The 17,594-nt window shown below is 36.2% G+C and overlaps 1 protein-coding gene across 5 annotated transcripts in view; it reads right to left on the reverse strand.

The window, feature by feature from the left end:
• The window catches only part of LOC136829808 (uncharacterized), a 31,795-nt gene extending 14,771 nt beyond the window's left edge, over positions 1-17,024 (reverse strand). The window contains exons 1-3 of one of the 5 annotated variants that reach the window (XM_067088772.1): positions 16,866-17,001; positions 5,479-5,540; positions 3,961-4,075 (exon numbers count right to left, since the gene is read on the reverse strand). In XM_067088772.1, the coding sequence (XP_066944873.1) occupies positions 3,961-3,984 (24 nt within the window). In that variant the 5' untranslated portion in view covers positions 3,985-4,075; positions 5,479-5,540; positions 16,866-17,001. Of the gene's footprint in view, positions 1-3,960; positions 4,076-5,478; positions 5,541-15,638; positions 15,835-16,865 lie in introns of those variants that run through there. The other 4 variants (XM_067088765.1, XM_067088779.1, XM_067088790.1 and 1 more) reach the window with 4 other exon arrangements.
• Positions 17,025-17,594: the final 570 nt, after the last annotated feature.

A 17,594-nucleotide genomic window follows, 5' to 3' on the forward strand; every position in this document is an offset into this window, starting at 1 on the left:
ATATTGATACCATACCATTCTCGTACACATACCCATATCCTTACAATACCCATACCCATATCTGGACCATACCCATACCCATACCCACAGCTAAATTAACCCTACTAATAATAGTCAGCAGAAGTCTACGGCAGTACCAGCCCTGTTTGCAGGGGAAGGGGTAAGGGGGAGGGGAGGGAAGAGGGAGGGGAAAGGGAAGGGGAGTACGAGGGTGAGGGGAGGGGAAGGTAAGAGTGAAACAGGAGGGGAAGGATTGATGGGGGGGAGAGGGGAGGGGGAGGGAAGATGGAAGGGCAAGTAGGAGGGTGAGGGGAGGGGATGGGAAGGGGGATGAAAGAGTTAAGGGAGAAGGGGAGGAGAGGGCGAGGTAAGAGGGAAGGTGAGTGGGAGGGGAGGACAAAGGGGGAGGCGAGGGGAATGGAGAGGGGAAGGGGATGGAAGAGGAAGGGGAGGGGAGGGGAGATGGAAGGTGAGGGGAGTGGGAGGAGTAAGGAGGAGGGGATGGAAGAGGAGGAAAGGGGAGGGGAGGGAAGGGAGGGGAGGACACAGCTAAATTAACATTTGATCTTGTACTTGGGGAGGGGAAGGGGGGGGGGGAGGGGACACAGCTAAATTAACACTTGATCTTATGATCGGGGAGGGGAGGGAATGGGAAGGTGGAGGGGATGGAAGAGGAAAGGAGGGGAGGGAAGAGGGAAGGGGCAGGGGAGGGCACAGCTAAATTAACACTTGATCGTGTGTTCCAGTGTGCAAACAAACAAACAAACGTTTGAGAGTTTTAGTATTATATAGATATAGAGATAATTGAGAGTAAGTCAGCCAACTTCTCCTAACACCACTTGCTGTTCACACATTAAGAAAACGGCTTCTCTTCTGATGTTGAGAGCAGTCAGTACCCGAACATCAGGAAATTTGAAATTTGCGGGCTAATTTGAATGGCCCACTGTAACTTTAAAATTCATTATTTCAAAAAAACAAACCGAAAGGCACCCCTCCAGAATACGAAATTTCAGAAAAACTAAGTTTCATGACTGTATCTTTTACCGTTATTGCTACATGGGTATGTTAGGACTCTCACCCACCCACCCCCCTACCACATCCCCTGAACGCCAAAAATTGATACCTGGATCTCCGGAACGGCTCAACAGATTTCAATGAAATTTGGCACGGTTAGAGACCTTAGTGGGAAACCTCTAAAGCCAGAGTTTCATCCAGGCCAGTTCAATATTTCCAGAGTTATAGAGGGCCAAAGTCGGGTTTTTTTTGTGTACTCCGAGTTGCTGAGCTTCACTGACCACCAACTACCGTGGCGGTTGATCTAACAAGTGATGGAAGGCTAGGAAATCAGATAGTATTATGGGTAATAACTATAGTTGGTTCACTTAAGGTAGATTCTTGGATGAGTCCTCTGCCTACGAGATGTTTGTTTGGCGGCCTCTGATTGGCTGGTAACTGGTGATCATTGAAGGAGCTCTCCGCCTAGCTCCCCTGACAACCGGTGTTGCTGCAAAGAGATAACATTATGCTCTCCCTTCAAGTTGATGCCCAAACCATCCGCAACAGGCTACATGAGTCAAGATATAAGTCATCATATTCCTGCCAAGAAACCCTTCATATCAGAGAAACACAAAGAAGAGAGGCTAGGGTTTGCTTTACAACATTATCCGGTGGTCGAAGATTTTTGGAAGAAAGTCATCTTTTGCGATGAGGAGGAGACATTCTCCACTGACGAGCATAGTAGCCATCTTCACTGCTGGCGTTTAACATTTAAGTTAAAGTTGAACTTCTTGCTAATTTTAATTCTCTAGAAGATTGGATAATAAGAAATACAAAAATAGGCGTCATATATTCAGTTAATTTCATGTAAGGCATCAAAATAATAAGCCTAAGTAGCAATGAAAGAAACCAGAAATTATAGATGATAATGGCATATATAGTGTGTATATATATATATATATATATATATATATATATATATATATATATATATATATATATATATATATATTATGTATATATATATATATATATATATATATATATATATATATATATATATATATATATATATATATATATATATATATATAAAGGCGTCCAGGGGAAAGGCACTCAATACAGCTGATAGTTTATTCCTAATGCCGACGTTTCACAACTACATTGTTGCATTTTCAAGGCTGAAAAACAGCGAGCTGACTCAATAATTATCATAAAAACATTTATTACAACAACTGATTAAAAAACACACAGTATTGTCTCATTTAAAATGCTAATTCTTTTAAAAATATCTGAGGCACCATGACACTAAAGAAAGACCTACCCAGACGGGAGCTAAAACAAGACTATTGAAAGAGAGAAAAATACAAATTAAAACACAAATAGATAAAAGGGAGAAAACAAGGTAACAATAAGGCAAATAGGACCATCAAGCAATAAACAGCTGAGTGGATGATGTTTGGGTGTTCAATGATGGAACTGTTAATTTTATCATTATAGATTCTAAGGTTGTTAAGTCACTGTCTTTCTGTGTTTGTCCTATTATTCGAAAGTCTTTGTTGTCAATGACTGTTTTGCATAATTTAGAATGATTCCTCATTGAACACCCAAACATCATCCACTCAGCTGTTTATTGCTTGATGGTCCTATTTGCCTTATTGTTACCTTGTTTTCTCCCTTTTATCTATTTGTGTTTTAATTTGTATTTTTCTCTCCTTTCAATAGTCTTGTTTTAGCTCCCGTCTGGGTAGGTCTTTCTTTTAGTGTCATGGTGCCTCAGATATTTTTAAAAGAATTAGCATTTTAAATGAGACAATACTGTAGTGTTTTTAATCAGTTGTTGTAATAAATGTTTTTATGATAATTATTGAGTCAGCTCGCTGTTTTTCAGCCTTGAAAATGCAACAATGTAGTTGTGAAACGTCGGCATTAGGAATAAACTATCAGCTGTATTGAGTGCCTTTCCCTGGACGCCTACGAGTTATGATTTCGAGAGCTGCAGCTCTGATGTTGAGTATATATATATATATATATATATATATATATATATATATATATATATATATATATATATATATATATATATATATATATATATATATATATATATATATATATATATATATATATATATATATATATATATATATATTAATTGTATATATTCATATTAGTTTCACTAGTTTACAATATAAAAAGGGTTAGTCATTCAAATACCATTCTTGAAAATTTTGATTCATAATAATATGCCCGCAAATCGTTACAAAAATCGTAATTATTGATGTTACTAGGGCTAATAGTTCAACTTATAATAGTCGTAGGCCTGTGTCTACAAAGTTCACATATATGAAGAAGATAAAACAAAGATAATGATGGCCTTTAGAGATGAAAATATTAAAACAAACACAGCGATGATATTTGAAGTATTATAGCAACATCCTTTAATCAGGTAAAGTATGACAGCAATATCAGAAAAAAACTCGGATTAAGGGAAACCGCGGGTAATTTCTCGGACGCACCAGCGGAGTCAGAGTTGTTTCATGCGCTGACAATGAAGTTGCCAAACAGCGCCAGATGTCACTATTATAAGCTGTCCGAAGCGTTTTTAAGTATGTTGTAGTACATTTTTGAGTGTGCGAGTCTATGAATAGTAAATGTGTCTCTCGAGGTTCTTACTTTAGCTGCCATCGTGCTGTTTCTTTAAACCTTTCATCTATTACTAATCAGTGAAGGTATTTCTCCTCAGTCATCAACATTGATTTCTTTATGTTATTTGTTATCCGATTGGCTTTAGGTAACAGGAAAAGACATCAGCAGTTGTTTATGAAAACTAGCTGTTCTAGTGCTTATGAGCGAAAAATTACAAGTAACCTAAGGAAATGAATAAATAAAGGGCTTTCTGAATATCAAAAACTGAAAATATAGATTTGATAGATTTACAGAAGGTTGAAAAATGTAACTTACGAAGTTATTAATTGGTCTGTTCATCTTGGGTGAAAGCTCAGTCAAGAAATGATCAGTCAACACACTTCTTTATGGATGACGTATACGTGGTTGATGTTGGGCCGCTGGATGAATTCTGTTGAGAACAATAAATGAAAAAAATAATATTTTAGGTCCGGTAGATGCTGGAATGAATTTTATCCGTCTATCATGTTCTGTACTTAGACCGTAATGAAAAATTCGCTAATAAATCCATGTTTCCTAAATACGCCAATGCTCAAGTAACTCCATGAAGGATGTCAGGCAAAATAACTGTACTCATACTGGCAATATTGAGAATTTTTATTTATGTGCAGCGACAACCTTCCAAGAACCGCTTTACGTTTGATATCACTGTTGTAGAAGACAGCTACTTCAGCCGTCTTATTATGTATCAGGTCCTTGAGCACAAGGTCATAGGACTTTAAAACCGAGGTAGGTGGGAGTGAATAAGTAGGGGTGGGGAGTGGGGAGGGGAAAAAGGGGCGCCTACAGTTATCCAGAAGAAATGGAAGAACATAGGATCCGGGAAGACGGAAAAAAGAAAGTATGCCAAAGCTTTGCAGAAAAAGGAAAGGAAAAAATGAGGAAAACTCACTGAACCGAGCAATCTAAAAGGAGGATTCGAATTACTGGGAGCATATTTAGCATATGATCTGTGCTGTGGTGGTTGTGATTACTCTGCAACAGAGAAGAGAGAGCAAGAGCACCTTGCAGTGAAGAGAAAGGTCTTGAGATAAGGTCAGGTCTGGGCTGTAGAGATGATTGTTTTCGATTCAGTCCTTTGTTTCTGTATGGCTGGGCGGAATTTAACTAAAGGCAAAAGGTAACACGAGGTATTCGTCGTCTTATTGATTTTTTCACTGCTAACACCAGCGCTTCCACAATCAAGCAAGCACCGGAAGGCGAAAATTCACCACCCTTCACACTATCCGAAACTTTTTACAAAATATGAAGTTGCGGGCCTCTCGCTTACATTTCCTACCGAGACCCAAAGAGGATGTGCTTATTGTAATTACATTTTAGTTTCAAAACAAGTTTCCCAACATTTATCAAATTAAGCAGCTAAAGTTACGATGTTATTTAATTCAGATTTCTTAGATTTAATTCAAGAAACGTAACAGAAGCTTTAATTCAATAAATGCAACAGAAGCACATAACAATATATACATATATATATATATATATATATATATATATATATATATATATATATATATATATATATATATATATATATATATGTGTGTGTGTGTGTGTGTGTGTGTGTGTGTGTGTGTGTGTATGACACTTGCATTTGAAGCAGAAACCGTCAATAAGGTTGGCGAACTGTTTCAAAAAATTTTGAATCGTAAAGTTCGGTAGAATTAAAGTGTATATCCTGAATTTCCCAGCCTTAGCCGTAATTATTCGGTAGGAAACAGCATGAAGTTATTTGAAAGGGTCCCTTCAGTTGGGAAGATAATTAAGCCGGGAGAAAACTTCCATCAGGATACACACCTCCGCAGGTTACACCTTCGCAGTGTACATAGGGTCTGAAGCGACGCGGTCACACCTGTGCCCTGAGAATTCAGAAAATCAATTACTTCCTGTTCCCTTTAAATATGTGCTACTTTGAACTTACTGTATGTATATATATATATATATATATATATATATATATATATATATATATATATATATATATATATGTATATATATGTATATATATGTATATATAGTGTGTGTATATGTGTATATAATATAATATATATATATATATATATATATATATATATATATATATATATATATATATATATATATATATATTCATGATGTTGCCTTGTAATATGTATATCATCCCATAGTTTTGATCTATTTACTCTTCTATTTATCATGTATTATGTGTAATAATAATAATTGTTGATATATCGTATCTAGGGTAGTGTCAGATCTCAAAAGAGTTAATGATTTAGATAAATTAACAGCGTAATTTAGAATTAATAATATCTTCCCTGATAAAAGCGCAGTAGCGGGAGAGAGAGAGATTCGAGTTTTAGACCAGATGTGCTATCTGTCACCGGTTAAGATAAAGCGCTGACTGGCCGGGAATAATAATTGCTGATCCGTTCTGGAAACCAACTCTGGTTTTTCGTTTTGTTTTTAAAACATGCCAGTCATAATTAGCCAGTTTTGATCGTGTTAAGATTCCTGTAAAAGCTTTGTCCCACATGAGAAGAAGACGAATGGTTTCGAAATGTTGCATACATGGCTCTGATCACGTACGCCCTTTTGCGAGTAAGAGGACGCGTCTTGATCAGTTACGTCGTTTTTGTAAGATTGCAATTCGAAACGATTGGCTTCCTTCTAGAACTTTCTCTCGTATCTCGTTCCCGAAATGCTTTACTGACGTCACTTGAGTGTTTCATTTTCATTTATTAAGATTTTCTTTTCAAATCTTGTGTAATTCTTTAGAGTTTAAATTTCTCTTGATTAACTTAATTTCTTAATAAATTAAAGTTTTGTGATTTAATTTTGTTTAATAATCTAACTCAAGAGTTAATAAAATTTTTGTGTTGTTTTCAAGCAATAGTAAATTGTTTTCAGATTGTGAATTCTAATTATAAATTTTGAATTTAAAAATAAATGTTTATATTTAAATTTTTTAAAAACAGTGTTTCGTTTATTGACCACCAGTGAATAGGATTAATTGTGTACATAAGGCAAAGTGATAAACATATTTCTTTCCTTTAGTTTTGCTGAAAGGGAATTAAGACCAGGGAAACAGCTAAAGTTGTTTGATGGAGTGGTGCCCTTTCACTCTAGTATATTTCTTGATAGCTTAGTTTGATTTGCCATGTGATTAATGAGCTTTTTAAGGGATCACTGTTACCTTTAGCGTACTCAGTCGTAATTCTTAATGCTATGAGAGTTCAGGTATCTGGCTGAAGTGTAGCAAATTTTCGAAATCTGTGATTAGCTGTGTAATAACCAGGTACTTGATATGCTTCATGAAAAAAAAAAAATAAAAAGGCTATATATATATATATATATATATATATATATATATATATATATATATATATATATATATATATACACACACTATATATATATATATATATATATATATATATATATATATATATATATTTATATATATATATATATACACACACACACACACTTACATACATACTGTACATAATTAGGTAATGAAAAACAAAGTCCAAAGTTACAGTGTGATGATAATTTGAAGGTGAAGAGCTTTAATGTCGTCCTTGATAGTGTGGTTCGCTCCTTCCTCGATGATAATAATATTTCATGAGGTATCATTAGGTAATTATCAGTGATATCTTAAATACATTTGGCTAATGAAATGTTGAGATTTTATCGTGTGGCATCAAATTTTGTAACTTCCACATTACCAAGATGTATTATTTCTTTGGTAATTACGTGTTATTACTCGATTGGCAATGAGATATTACCACCTGATTGTGAGAAGCTAGACAAAGCGTTAGAGAGCGTCCACGCTACCGAAAAACTTGTCAGAAAAACCTGTCGACAACTTATCGCAAAACTCCTGGCGACAACTTATCGCATACAGGTTAACAACAAGTCAGCAACCGTAAGTGGAGAAGGAAGCTTCGACAAATGCGGGTATTCAACGTGTTCATGCGTATTCCATGAATTGCCAACGTGTCTTTATGACAGACTTTACTGCTGTTCGGACGTACCCTTAGGCTTAAGTACGAGTGTTATTCTCATATATATGCTGGGCGGTCTACGGTCGACGTCGTTGATTTCTAAGCTTAAAAAACCAAAGGTAATACCGTGCTTATTAGACAGAAAATGTTACTGATCACTTGAAAATTAATTTTTGCCAGCATTTCTAGTTACGACAGTTTTCTGCAGGTGTTTGTGTTTATTAGAAAATAGAGAGAGAGAGAGAGAGAGAGAGAGAGAGAGAGAGAGAGAGAGAGAGAGAGAGAGAGAGAATGCCGTCTGTATAATGTCTTACTATCACACGAAAAAAGGAATAAGTATAGTACACACACACATAAATACACATATATATATATATATATATATATATATATATATATATATATATATATATATATATATATATATATATATATATATATATATGTGTGTGTGTGTGTGTGTGTGTGTGTTTGTTTGTGTATGTGTGTGTTGTGTATATATATATATATATATATATATATATATATATATATATATATATATATATATATATATATATTACACACATATGTATATATATATATATATATATATATATATATATATATATATATATATATTTATATATATAAATATGTGTAAAAGTCCACAAAGTATTGTCGTTTTCACAGCTAGTGTGTTTCTTTCCTAGTCATGTCTAGCGTCCTAGAGGTATTTTCGTGTCACAGCGTCTCCTCCAATAATAATAAAAAAATTAAAAAAATAAAAAAAATGGCAACTCCGAAGGTAAATGGTGTACAGTGAAGTACATTCGTGGCACTAAATAACGACCATCGATCACTGCCTGAAGCATGAGTGTACCGGCTCCTAAAGATTTACTCGCAACACTTGGCCTTCACACGGAATCAAGAGCACTCGAACCTCTCACTAACGCAAACACGAAATATATATATTTTTTTATTTTTCCCCTTACTTGCGCAGGACTGACTTTCACAGACCATTGCACTGACCACGAGCTTTTCACGGTAAGATTGCCATGTTAGGATTTAATGACAAGTAGTCTAAAGGCATATTGAATGAGTATACCCCATACAAAAATGGGAAAAAAAGCACGTTAAAGAAGAAGAAGAAGAAGAAGTGAAAGGACAGTATTGCCTTAGTGTGCAAACACACACACGAATATATATATATATATATATATATATATATATATATATATATATATATATATATATATATATATATATATATATATATATATATATATATATGAACGTTTATGGGTAATTCAACATGATCTCTATAGTACTCTAGGTTGAATAATGCATACAGATGAGAGTGATGTACTCTTAACACTGCTTTTTTCCCTTGTATTTTCCGTAAGAAGTAAAGTTTGTTGATCCAGTCTCGAGTGCAAAATCTATTAAGTATGTTTTACGGGACTTGATAAATTTCAAAAGGGAATTTTGGTGCCGCCGTTAACTTTAGATTTGTTCTGTTGACAGGCAACGTATACTATTCGTTTACTTTTCCTTTCACGAATGTCAGTGGATATTTCAGTGATATTTTAATCTCTCTCTCTCTCTCTCTCTCTCTCTCTCTCTCTCTCTCTCTCTCTCTCTCTCTCTCTCTTATTTGAAGCATTGGCAGCTGAATCTGAGTTCCGCTTGACAGAAATTATAGTTGAAGGTTGAAGTTGAAAAATTGTTGATGGCGTGAACATTTGTACGCTATCATTCCGGTGCGGTGACGTCTCTCACATTATCCATCAAGCAGCTGTTTACATTCATTCTCAATTATAATATTCATTTACGCTGAGAATAAATTTAGATAGATGTATTAATCGCATTAACTCACTCTCATCTGATTATGGGCATTCGTCACTCCGTCCATAACTATTTTCTCTTCTTGATAGTCCTACAGCCCAAAATGATGTCACTGGTCTAGGCTTCTGTCTCCCAATTGTTGTTGGGGACACCTTTTTTTTTTTTGTAACTGGAAGGGTGCCCTCTTGTGCCGAGGGGTTTTTCTAACGTTTCTTTTGTTCGTTCAACACGGCCGAGTCTAACATCTCTAAATCGAGGATACTAAATGTTGTAGTGCTGTTTTTACTTAGAGTGCCCCAGGAAAAGAGTATCGTTCTAACGAACTGAGCCCCTCTTATCTTAGGAAAAGCGATAGCTCTTCGTATCGCAGAAGGTCAAGATGGAAATGAGAATAATAATAATAAAAATTATTATTATTATTATTATTATTATTATTATTATTATTATTATAGGTGCGAAAGTGATCGTAAGTTTTTTCTTTTCCATACAAGGGTGGAGCAAGGTACAGTTCATTTTAGAATTTATAATATCAGTGTCACCGTTCAGTGGGAGCTTGGATAACGGGACACTGCCGCAGCGGAGACGCCCACTGATAACGTCGTTAGATGAACGTCAGGAATATCTTTTTCAGCCTGCTGGTCCACGTGGCAGCCCCAAAGCAGGAGAGAGTAATGAACCCCGCCTTGTACAGGGGTCCAGACAGGCTGTGTACTGGCAATCAACACGGTCGTTAAGCTTCATTTTCGCTGAATGACTCTTGCTAATTAACGAATTTTAATTTTCAGAGAGAGAGAGAGAGAGAGAGAGAGAGAGGAGAGGGAAAAAAGGCACCAGAGCGTCTCAACTTCTTGTGAATGCCAGTACCTATTTTTTTCTTCATTGCCTTTTGGGAAGCTTGCAGTTTGCAAGCCAGGTGTACTGTAAGTCACTTGTGAGGAAGGGTGCTGATTGGTCATGGCTGATGTCGCAATCATGACGGTGAGTTTTATTTCAGTAAAGAAAAGAATTCAGCTGAAACGTATGCGGCTGATAAGCTAGCACACACGCACACACACACATATACAATTATACAGTACATACATGTGTGCGCGTCCGAGCGTGGGTGGTGTGTTAACGTTTCAGTTCAATGAATTTTTTTGCAGAAATAAAACGCACTGCCATGATTAAGAAGGACATCAGCTATAACACTGGCCATTGGCAGAATATACAGCAGTGGGCATCAGAAGGAGACGTCTCAGTATTTCATCTCTTTATTTCGGCAACGTTTCGAGGCCTAGCCTCATTATCAAGCTGAAATACACAAACATCAAATAATATAAAACTGACTCGACTAATTAACATTATAAAAGTTAATATATTTAAAAAGAAACTAAAAACTAAAAAAAAAAAAAAATGAAAATGCCAAGTACCGCTCAAGGAATAGGAGAGAAGACGAGTGATAGTCACAAGATACGTAGGTCAAAAGCAGGCTCAAGCCAAGAAGAGAGGGGTGGCAGTCATTTGAATGGTTAACTCTGGAACTACTTGTTTAATAAAAAGTCATTCATAGATCGCAAGCCATTGTGGAGAAGAGGCCGTAGTATCGTAGTATAAATTTTGAATTGTTTTTATTTGATGTTTAATTTACATTTATTGGCACAGTTCCTAATATTAAAGCATTTGGGAGACACCAATCGAACACCAGTGCGGTAACTGACACCCCTATTACAATCAGTGCAAACTTGCAGAGCCTATGAGAGGATCCAGCGTAATTTACCTGATTACATCAGGGACAGGTAAATAAATAGACCCCATTTGACGCCAGTGGAGGGTCAAGTCTATCTTTATATTTGAAGAGAGACCCGACTGTCAGTGGGGTTTGTAGTCATTGGCATTTTAGGGCAGTGGCGTGTTGTTTTATCAGCTGTCTGATTTTGGTAAAGAAAGCATCATTCTGAATAAAAGGAAGACTGGCATGCAATGGTTTCCTTTTTAACAAGACATGCTTCTCTTCAGCTTCTTGACCTCACCGCACAGCAAGAACCTGGCGCAAGGAAAGACAGCTGCAGTTCGTTTGCAACAGTCCCAAACAAGAGGAAGGTGTGGTTCACGAAATACTCGTGATTGTGGCAAATTCTACCTGGGACAAACCGGAAAAGATATCATTAATGAGAGAAGTTCCCAACATCGGTATTGTGTAAGAACAAATTCTCCAAACAGCGCTGTTAATTCACATGTGCAAAGCTGTGGCTGTCCGGTTCTTTGGAACAGAACGGAAATATTATTCAAAGAAAAAGATATGATGCTAAGAAATTTGTTAGAAACGGCTTGCATGAGTTTTAGCGAACAAAAAAAAAAAAACTTTAACATTAGTCAGGATAGATAAATTAGACCCTTTAGTCCTTCGCATTGTTTCACAACAGTACAAATTCAGAGAAAGGTTTTAAATAACCTTTCACCAAATCGTTGAATAGTTCTCTCCTTTAACTTTTCTGGATTGCTAATTCTTGACCATTTGTTTATGATCTAAACAACGTAATTTTAACTTTGACAACTGTTCTTTTATTTTTTTTTTTTGTTTTTTGCCGGTGAGAAACAATGAATGTGATTTTTAGGTACAGTATGCACTTATTCTGTTTAGTTGTAATAAAGCTCTTGAAGAGGCCTGGTGGAAGGCGAAATTATCGAGCTGTTAGAGTATTTTATTCTCTTTTCTCCTGTGGACTATATTGAAACACACACACATATATATAATATATATATGTATATATTCATTATTATATACTCATTCAAATTCATAAGCAAGAAGTACATTCAGATTATATAAGTGATGATATATAGTTCCTCTGATAAACATATATCACCAGCATTTTTGGTCTGTTGCCGTAAAGGAAGAAAAACGAGCGACTCTTCGATTATGACAGTTTGCAGATGCTGCAAAACAGAGCTTCAAACCTGTGAAAGACATAAGAAAACTAATTTCTCAACTGATTATGAATGAGGCAAAAACTGGATACCTTCTTTATAACAACAACCTTGTATGTTAAATGCCTGAAAATAGGGGAATAGGTAACACTTACGCAGTCTTCATAAACGACTGTCCCAGTTCTAGGTAATACAAGTAAAATCCTATTTTGGAACCTACCTCAAAAATAAGTATGTATATGAAAATATTGCGTCACTTGACACTAATGATAAGTAATATAATTCAAGATGTATGAATCTCCTTTTTCATTAAACGCAGTACGGTACAAGAATTATATTTTTATTACAGGCGTTAGATCAGTAGTAAATGAAATTGCAGTGCGGTATGAATAGAGAAACACACACACAATGATATTATGATAGTGATGGTAGTTTCCCCCAAATTATACCCATTTTCTTTTTCGTTCTTTTCCTTGCTGCAATTCACCTGCTGAGTCAGCAAGGAGGTAGACAAAGCTCCGCCCACACAGGCGGATTTTTGGGAAAGTGAGCAGACCTTCTCTTTCTCTTGGCCGTGCTAGCACCATTGGTAAAGCTTTGATTCGTAATAGTCCGGAAAGCAATGAAGGAGTCATTTACGAGGTGCGTCCCAAAAGTAATGAAACTAATTTTTTAATATTGGGGGGGGCGTGGTGTCAACCCAATCAGGGAGTGGGGTGGGTAGGTAGGGATACTGAGGAAACATTATAGCTTCTGTCAGCTGAATACGAGCAATTAGAAGTAGGTGTGTTAAGAAGTGCTGCTGTGTTTGGCAGTCTCCTTTCAATGCGGAATGCAGCCATCTTAGCATCTGTCGAACGACGTTGTGCTATCGAATTTTGTGCTTCGCTTGGGAAATCCTTTTCAGAAACGGTTGAAATTATTAATTATGTGTATGGACAATATGCGCTGTCAAGGACACAGATCTGCAGATGGCATAAGGCCTTCAAGGACGGCTGTGAAAATGTTGAAGATGAACCACGATCTGGGCGCTCTTCATCATCAAGAACAGGTGGAAATGTTGCCCGAGTGAAGGCTTTCCTGGACACTGACAGGCGAATGAACATCAGACTCATTGCTGATGAAGTAGGAATACCAAAAACAGTCGTCCATCGAATTGTTACCGAGGATTTGGACATGAGGAAGATTTGTGCCAAACTTGTGACCAAGAACTTGACTGAGGAACAGAAAGAAACTCAACTTTCCATTTGTCAGGATATTGTCATTCGTTTGTCTACTAAACCAAACATGTTATATAAATAGAGTGATTTCTGGTGACGTGGGACGTGTGAGTGGGACGCTCCAGCATCACCCAAACCAAATCTCGAGGAAATCGATGATTTTTGTGTTTTTCGATGCAAAAGGAGTCGTCCACAAAGAATATGTACCTCAAGGGACCACTGTTAACCAAACCTTTTACCGAGAAGTTCTAGAACGTTTGAGAAAAAGAGTTTTGCGGGTTTGCCCTGAGATTGCCACTTCTTGGACCCTTCACCACGACAATGCACCGTGTCAGTCACACCGCCTTGTCTGTCAACGAAATTTTGGCCAAGAAATCCATTGCAGCGCTTCCACACCCAGCTTACAGCCCAGATCTGGCCCCATGTGACTTTTTTTATTTTCCCAAAACTGAAATCTCACCTCAAAGGAACTCATTTTGGGAGCTTAGAGAACATCCAAAGAGCTGTGACTATTATCAGTCTTAACAACATTTAGGAAAATGACTTCCAGCACTGGTACGAAGAATGGAAAAATGGCTGGAGCCGCTGTATTCATTCTAGGGGATGTTATTTTGAGGGAGACAATGTTTCTTTGTAAAAATTTCCAATAACAATGTACGTTGTGAATTAAGTTTCATTACTTTTGGGACACGCTTAGTATGAGATACCATGCCAGTGCGGAAGATTTTATAGACGACGATCTGGGAAGGCACTCGAAAAACACGCATTTTAAATCATGGATATAATAAAAGAACAAATAATGCTTTATGTATTCACAATCGTATGTTCAATTTACCAATTGACTGGCTCGAGTTAAAGATTTTATTTAAGAGCACAGGTTTTATTGAAAGGCATTTGTTCACAGCAAAGGAAAAAAAATTCATTTATCGCCTGATTTATATAAATCGGATCCATTTATTTTACATGTCATGAGACGTCAGTACAAGCTGGATAATGTTATCCATTAACTATCATATAATATACGTTTGTTAATATGTACTTAGTGTTATGCTGTCTCAAATGGACATAGTACCTCATTTGATATTTTGGTAATTTTCAGTTGCTCAACTATTATTCATATTTTATTGTAAGGTTTGACTGGTGCATGCTCTTAGTTCTGACTGCTAGTTTCTGGCAACGGTATTTCATATGTTTAAGATTTTAGGCGTTTCTTGGCTATATACATTGTGAACTTTTTCCTCTTTCCTTAATAAAGGCTCCAGGAAGAGGGCCATTGAGGACGAAACTGTTGGGCATATTCTAACAAAACATCTTTCATTTTCCTATGTGGAATATAGCTAAATAACATTACATATATATATATATATATATATATATATATATATGGGTGTGTGTGTGTGTGCGTGTGTATATTTATAACTGCTGTCATACTGGCAACTGAGAGGCAACTAGGATTCAAGGAGAGGACATGGGCTAGCAACCTCATCCATAAAGACTCGCTGAGAGCTTGAAGGGCCTGCCCCTTTGGTGCAAAGCCTCTACAAAAGTGTGTGCATATATATATATATATATATATATATATATATATATATATATATATATATATATATATATATATACAAATATATATACACACACATATATATATGTATAAATATGGATGCATTTATGTGTGAATATATAGGGCACTCCTCATTTTTTTCAATAAATTTTACCAAAGTAATTCGAGTAAATTTTTTTTTTGGGTGCCTGGTCGTGTTATGTGTATATGTATACATACATACATAAATACATATATATATATATATATATATATATATATATATATATATATATATATATATATATATATATATTAAATATGTTATTTACGTATATATGTTAGGGTCGCTATATTTTCCGTCCTTGAAATAGTAATGCAAAAAGGTTTTCGAGTCGTATAAAAGGAGATGGCGTTGAACACACCATTTCTTATCCATGTTTGTAGCAAACTATTTATAAAAATTGGAACAGCAGGTACCTTTTCTCAAGTCGATAGTTCCGCTGGTCACCAGGACAAGGTGCGACATATATGCTACAGCTACGGTGAACGTGGTTACTGGGCAATCGATGCCTGCGCTCACTTCTATGAATCGATGTGCACATAAATTTTCGAGGAATGTTAGTAGTGGGGTCTCATACCCAGACTGATACAACGTGTCGAAAGAACGATATGAGCGCAACTAATGAGAGTGTCCAACACACTCACGTACAAAACAAATAGACGAATAATAATGATTTTACTTCTGCGCTCAAACACAATCGCTTTAACACAGCCGTGTGTGTATAAACTGTGTATAAACTAGCCATCAGATGTAACACTTGTGTGTGTGCTGGGGGGGTGGTGCTTGATCTCTATAACCATAACACACCTGGACCTTGAATGGCCGAGTTTTGACGCCGTGTTGCTGAAAATTCGATTGCATGCAACAACAGTTTGAGGTTGTTTCTCTTTATTACCCATAACTGTATTCTCATAACAATAGGTCCTGCTTCGAATTCCTGGCTCACTGTCGTGAGTCTTTGCAACCTGTGCATCCAAATGCAAAGAAATCCTCTAAGGGTTTTCCGCCGTGAACACTCATTCCTCACTTTGTTCAGTACATACATACATATTTACACACACACACAGACATATGTATATGCCTATGAATATGTATACATCTATATATAAACATGTATATATATAAATTATGCATACACATTCATATGCGGCGTTTAGGTGCTAGGGGAAATGAAGTTCAGCAGAGACATAACTTTGCAATATGATAAAAAATTTTGGGATATTACATAATATATACAAAGTTTTGTACACATATATGCATATATATGTGTATATATAAATATAGAAATATACAATTTATATGATATATATGTATATACATATATACATATATATCATATAAATTGTATATTTCTATATTTATATATACGCATATATATGCATATATGTGTGTGTGTACAAAACTTTTGTATATATTATGTAATATCCCAAAATTTTTGATCATATTGCAAAGTTATGTCTCTGCTGAACTTCATTTCCCCTCACCTAAACGCCGCAGGTATTTAGATTTGTAATGCCAGTGAATATGCTTCAAGACTTACACACACACACACACACACGCGACGACGTTACTGACTACTGCGAGGCGAACATGTAAAAAAAGCTCTCGTGACAAGGAAGTCCTCCAGAGGACTGACACCTCACCTGAACCTCTGCCCAGCTCTGCTTCTGGTCGCCCCGCTGTTTCAGTTGCTGAGACCGGGCGCTCTCTTTCCGATAATTATGGTTCACCTGCGAACTGTGCGGGTCCCGGGCGCTCACTGAAGCCGTTTCCTCCATCAGGCTGATAAGCAAAGAGGCCGGGGCAAGCCGGCAGACACCGTGCGCTCCACCACTGGCCCCAACATATGTATTTTACCGTACGGTTCCATTGTCACTTGTGTTTGCTACCCTGCCGAAACCATGAGTGTCTCTCTTTTCGATATATATATATATATATATATATATATATATATATATATATATATATATATATATATATATATATATATATATATATAAGGAATATATATGTATATGTGTGTTATATAATATATATATTACATAGCTTTGCTGGTGCCCTGCAATAATTTTCTTGGAACTGATAAGGGAACCGTCAAGGGAATTTCCAACCAAATACTCTTGGCAGACTAATGCTTTTGAAAAGTGGAATTCAGACAGTCGTGAAGAGGCTCTTTCCCCGTGCATGTCTTCCATATTCTGGTATAACTTTATTCCGTCGGTCAGGTTTCGCTACAACTTTTATCGTAGCGCCAGACAAAATGCAAATGCAATACACGATTTTACAGAGATTTTCAATTTGAAATGACATGCGAATGATCTATTTTTTTTTTTTATTCAAGTAAGAATGTAATGCAAGTAAACAAAGGCGAC

The sequence above is a fragment of the Macrobrachium rosenbergii genome, chromosome 4, assembly GCF_040412425.1.
Source record: "Macrobrachium rosenbergii isolate ZJJX-2024 chromosome 4, ASM4041242v1, whole genome shotgun sequence".
NCBI classification, from domain to species: Eukaryota; Metazoa; Arthropoda; class Malacostraca; order Decapoda; family Palaemonidae; genus Macrobrachium; species Macrobrachium rosenbergii.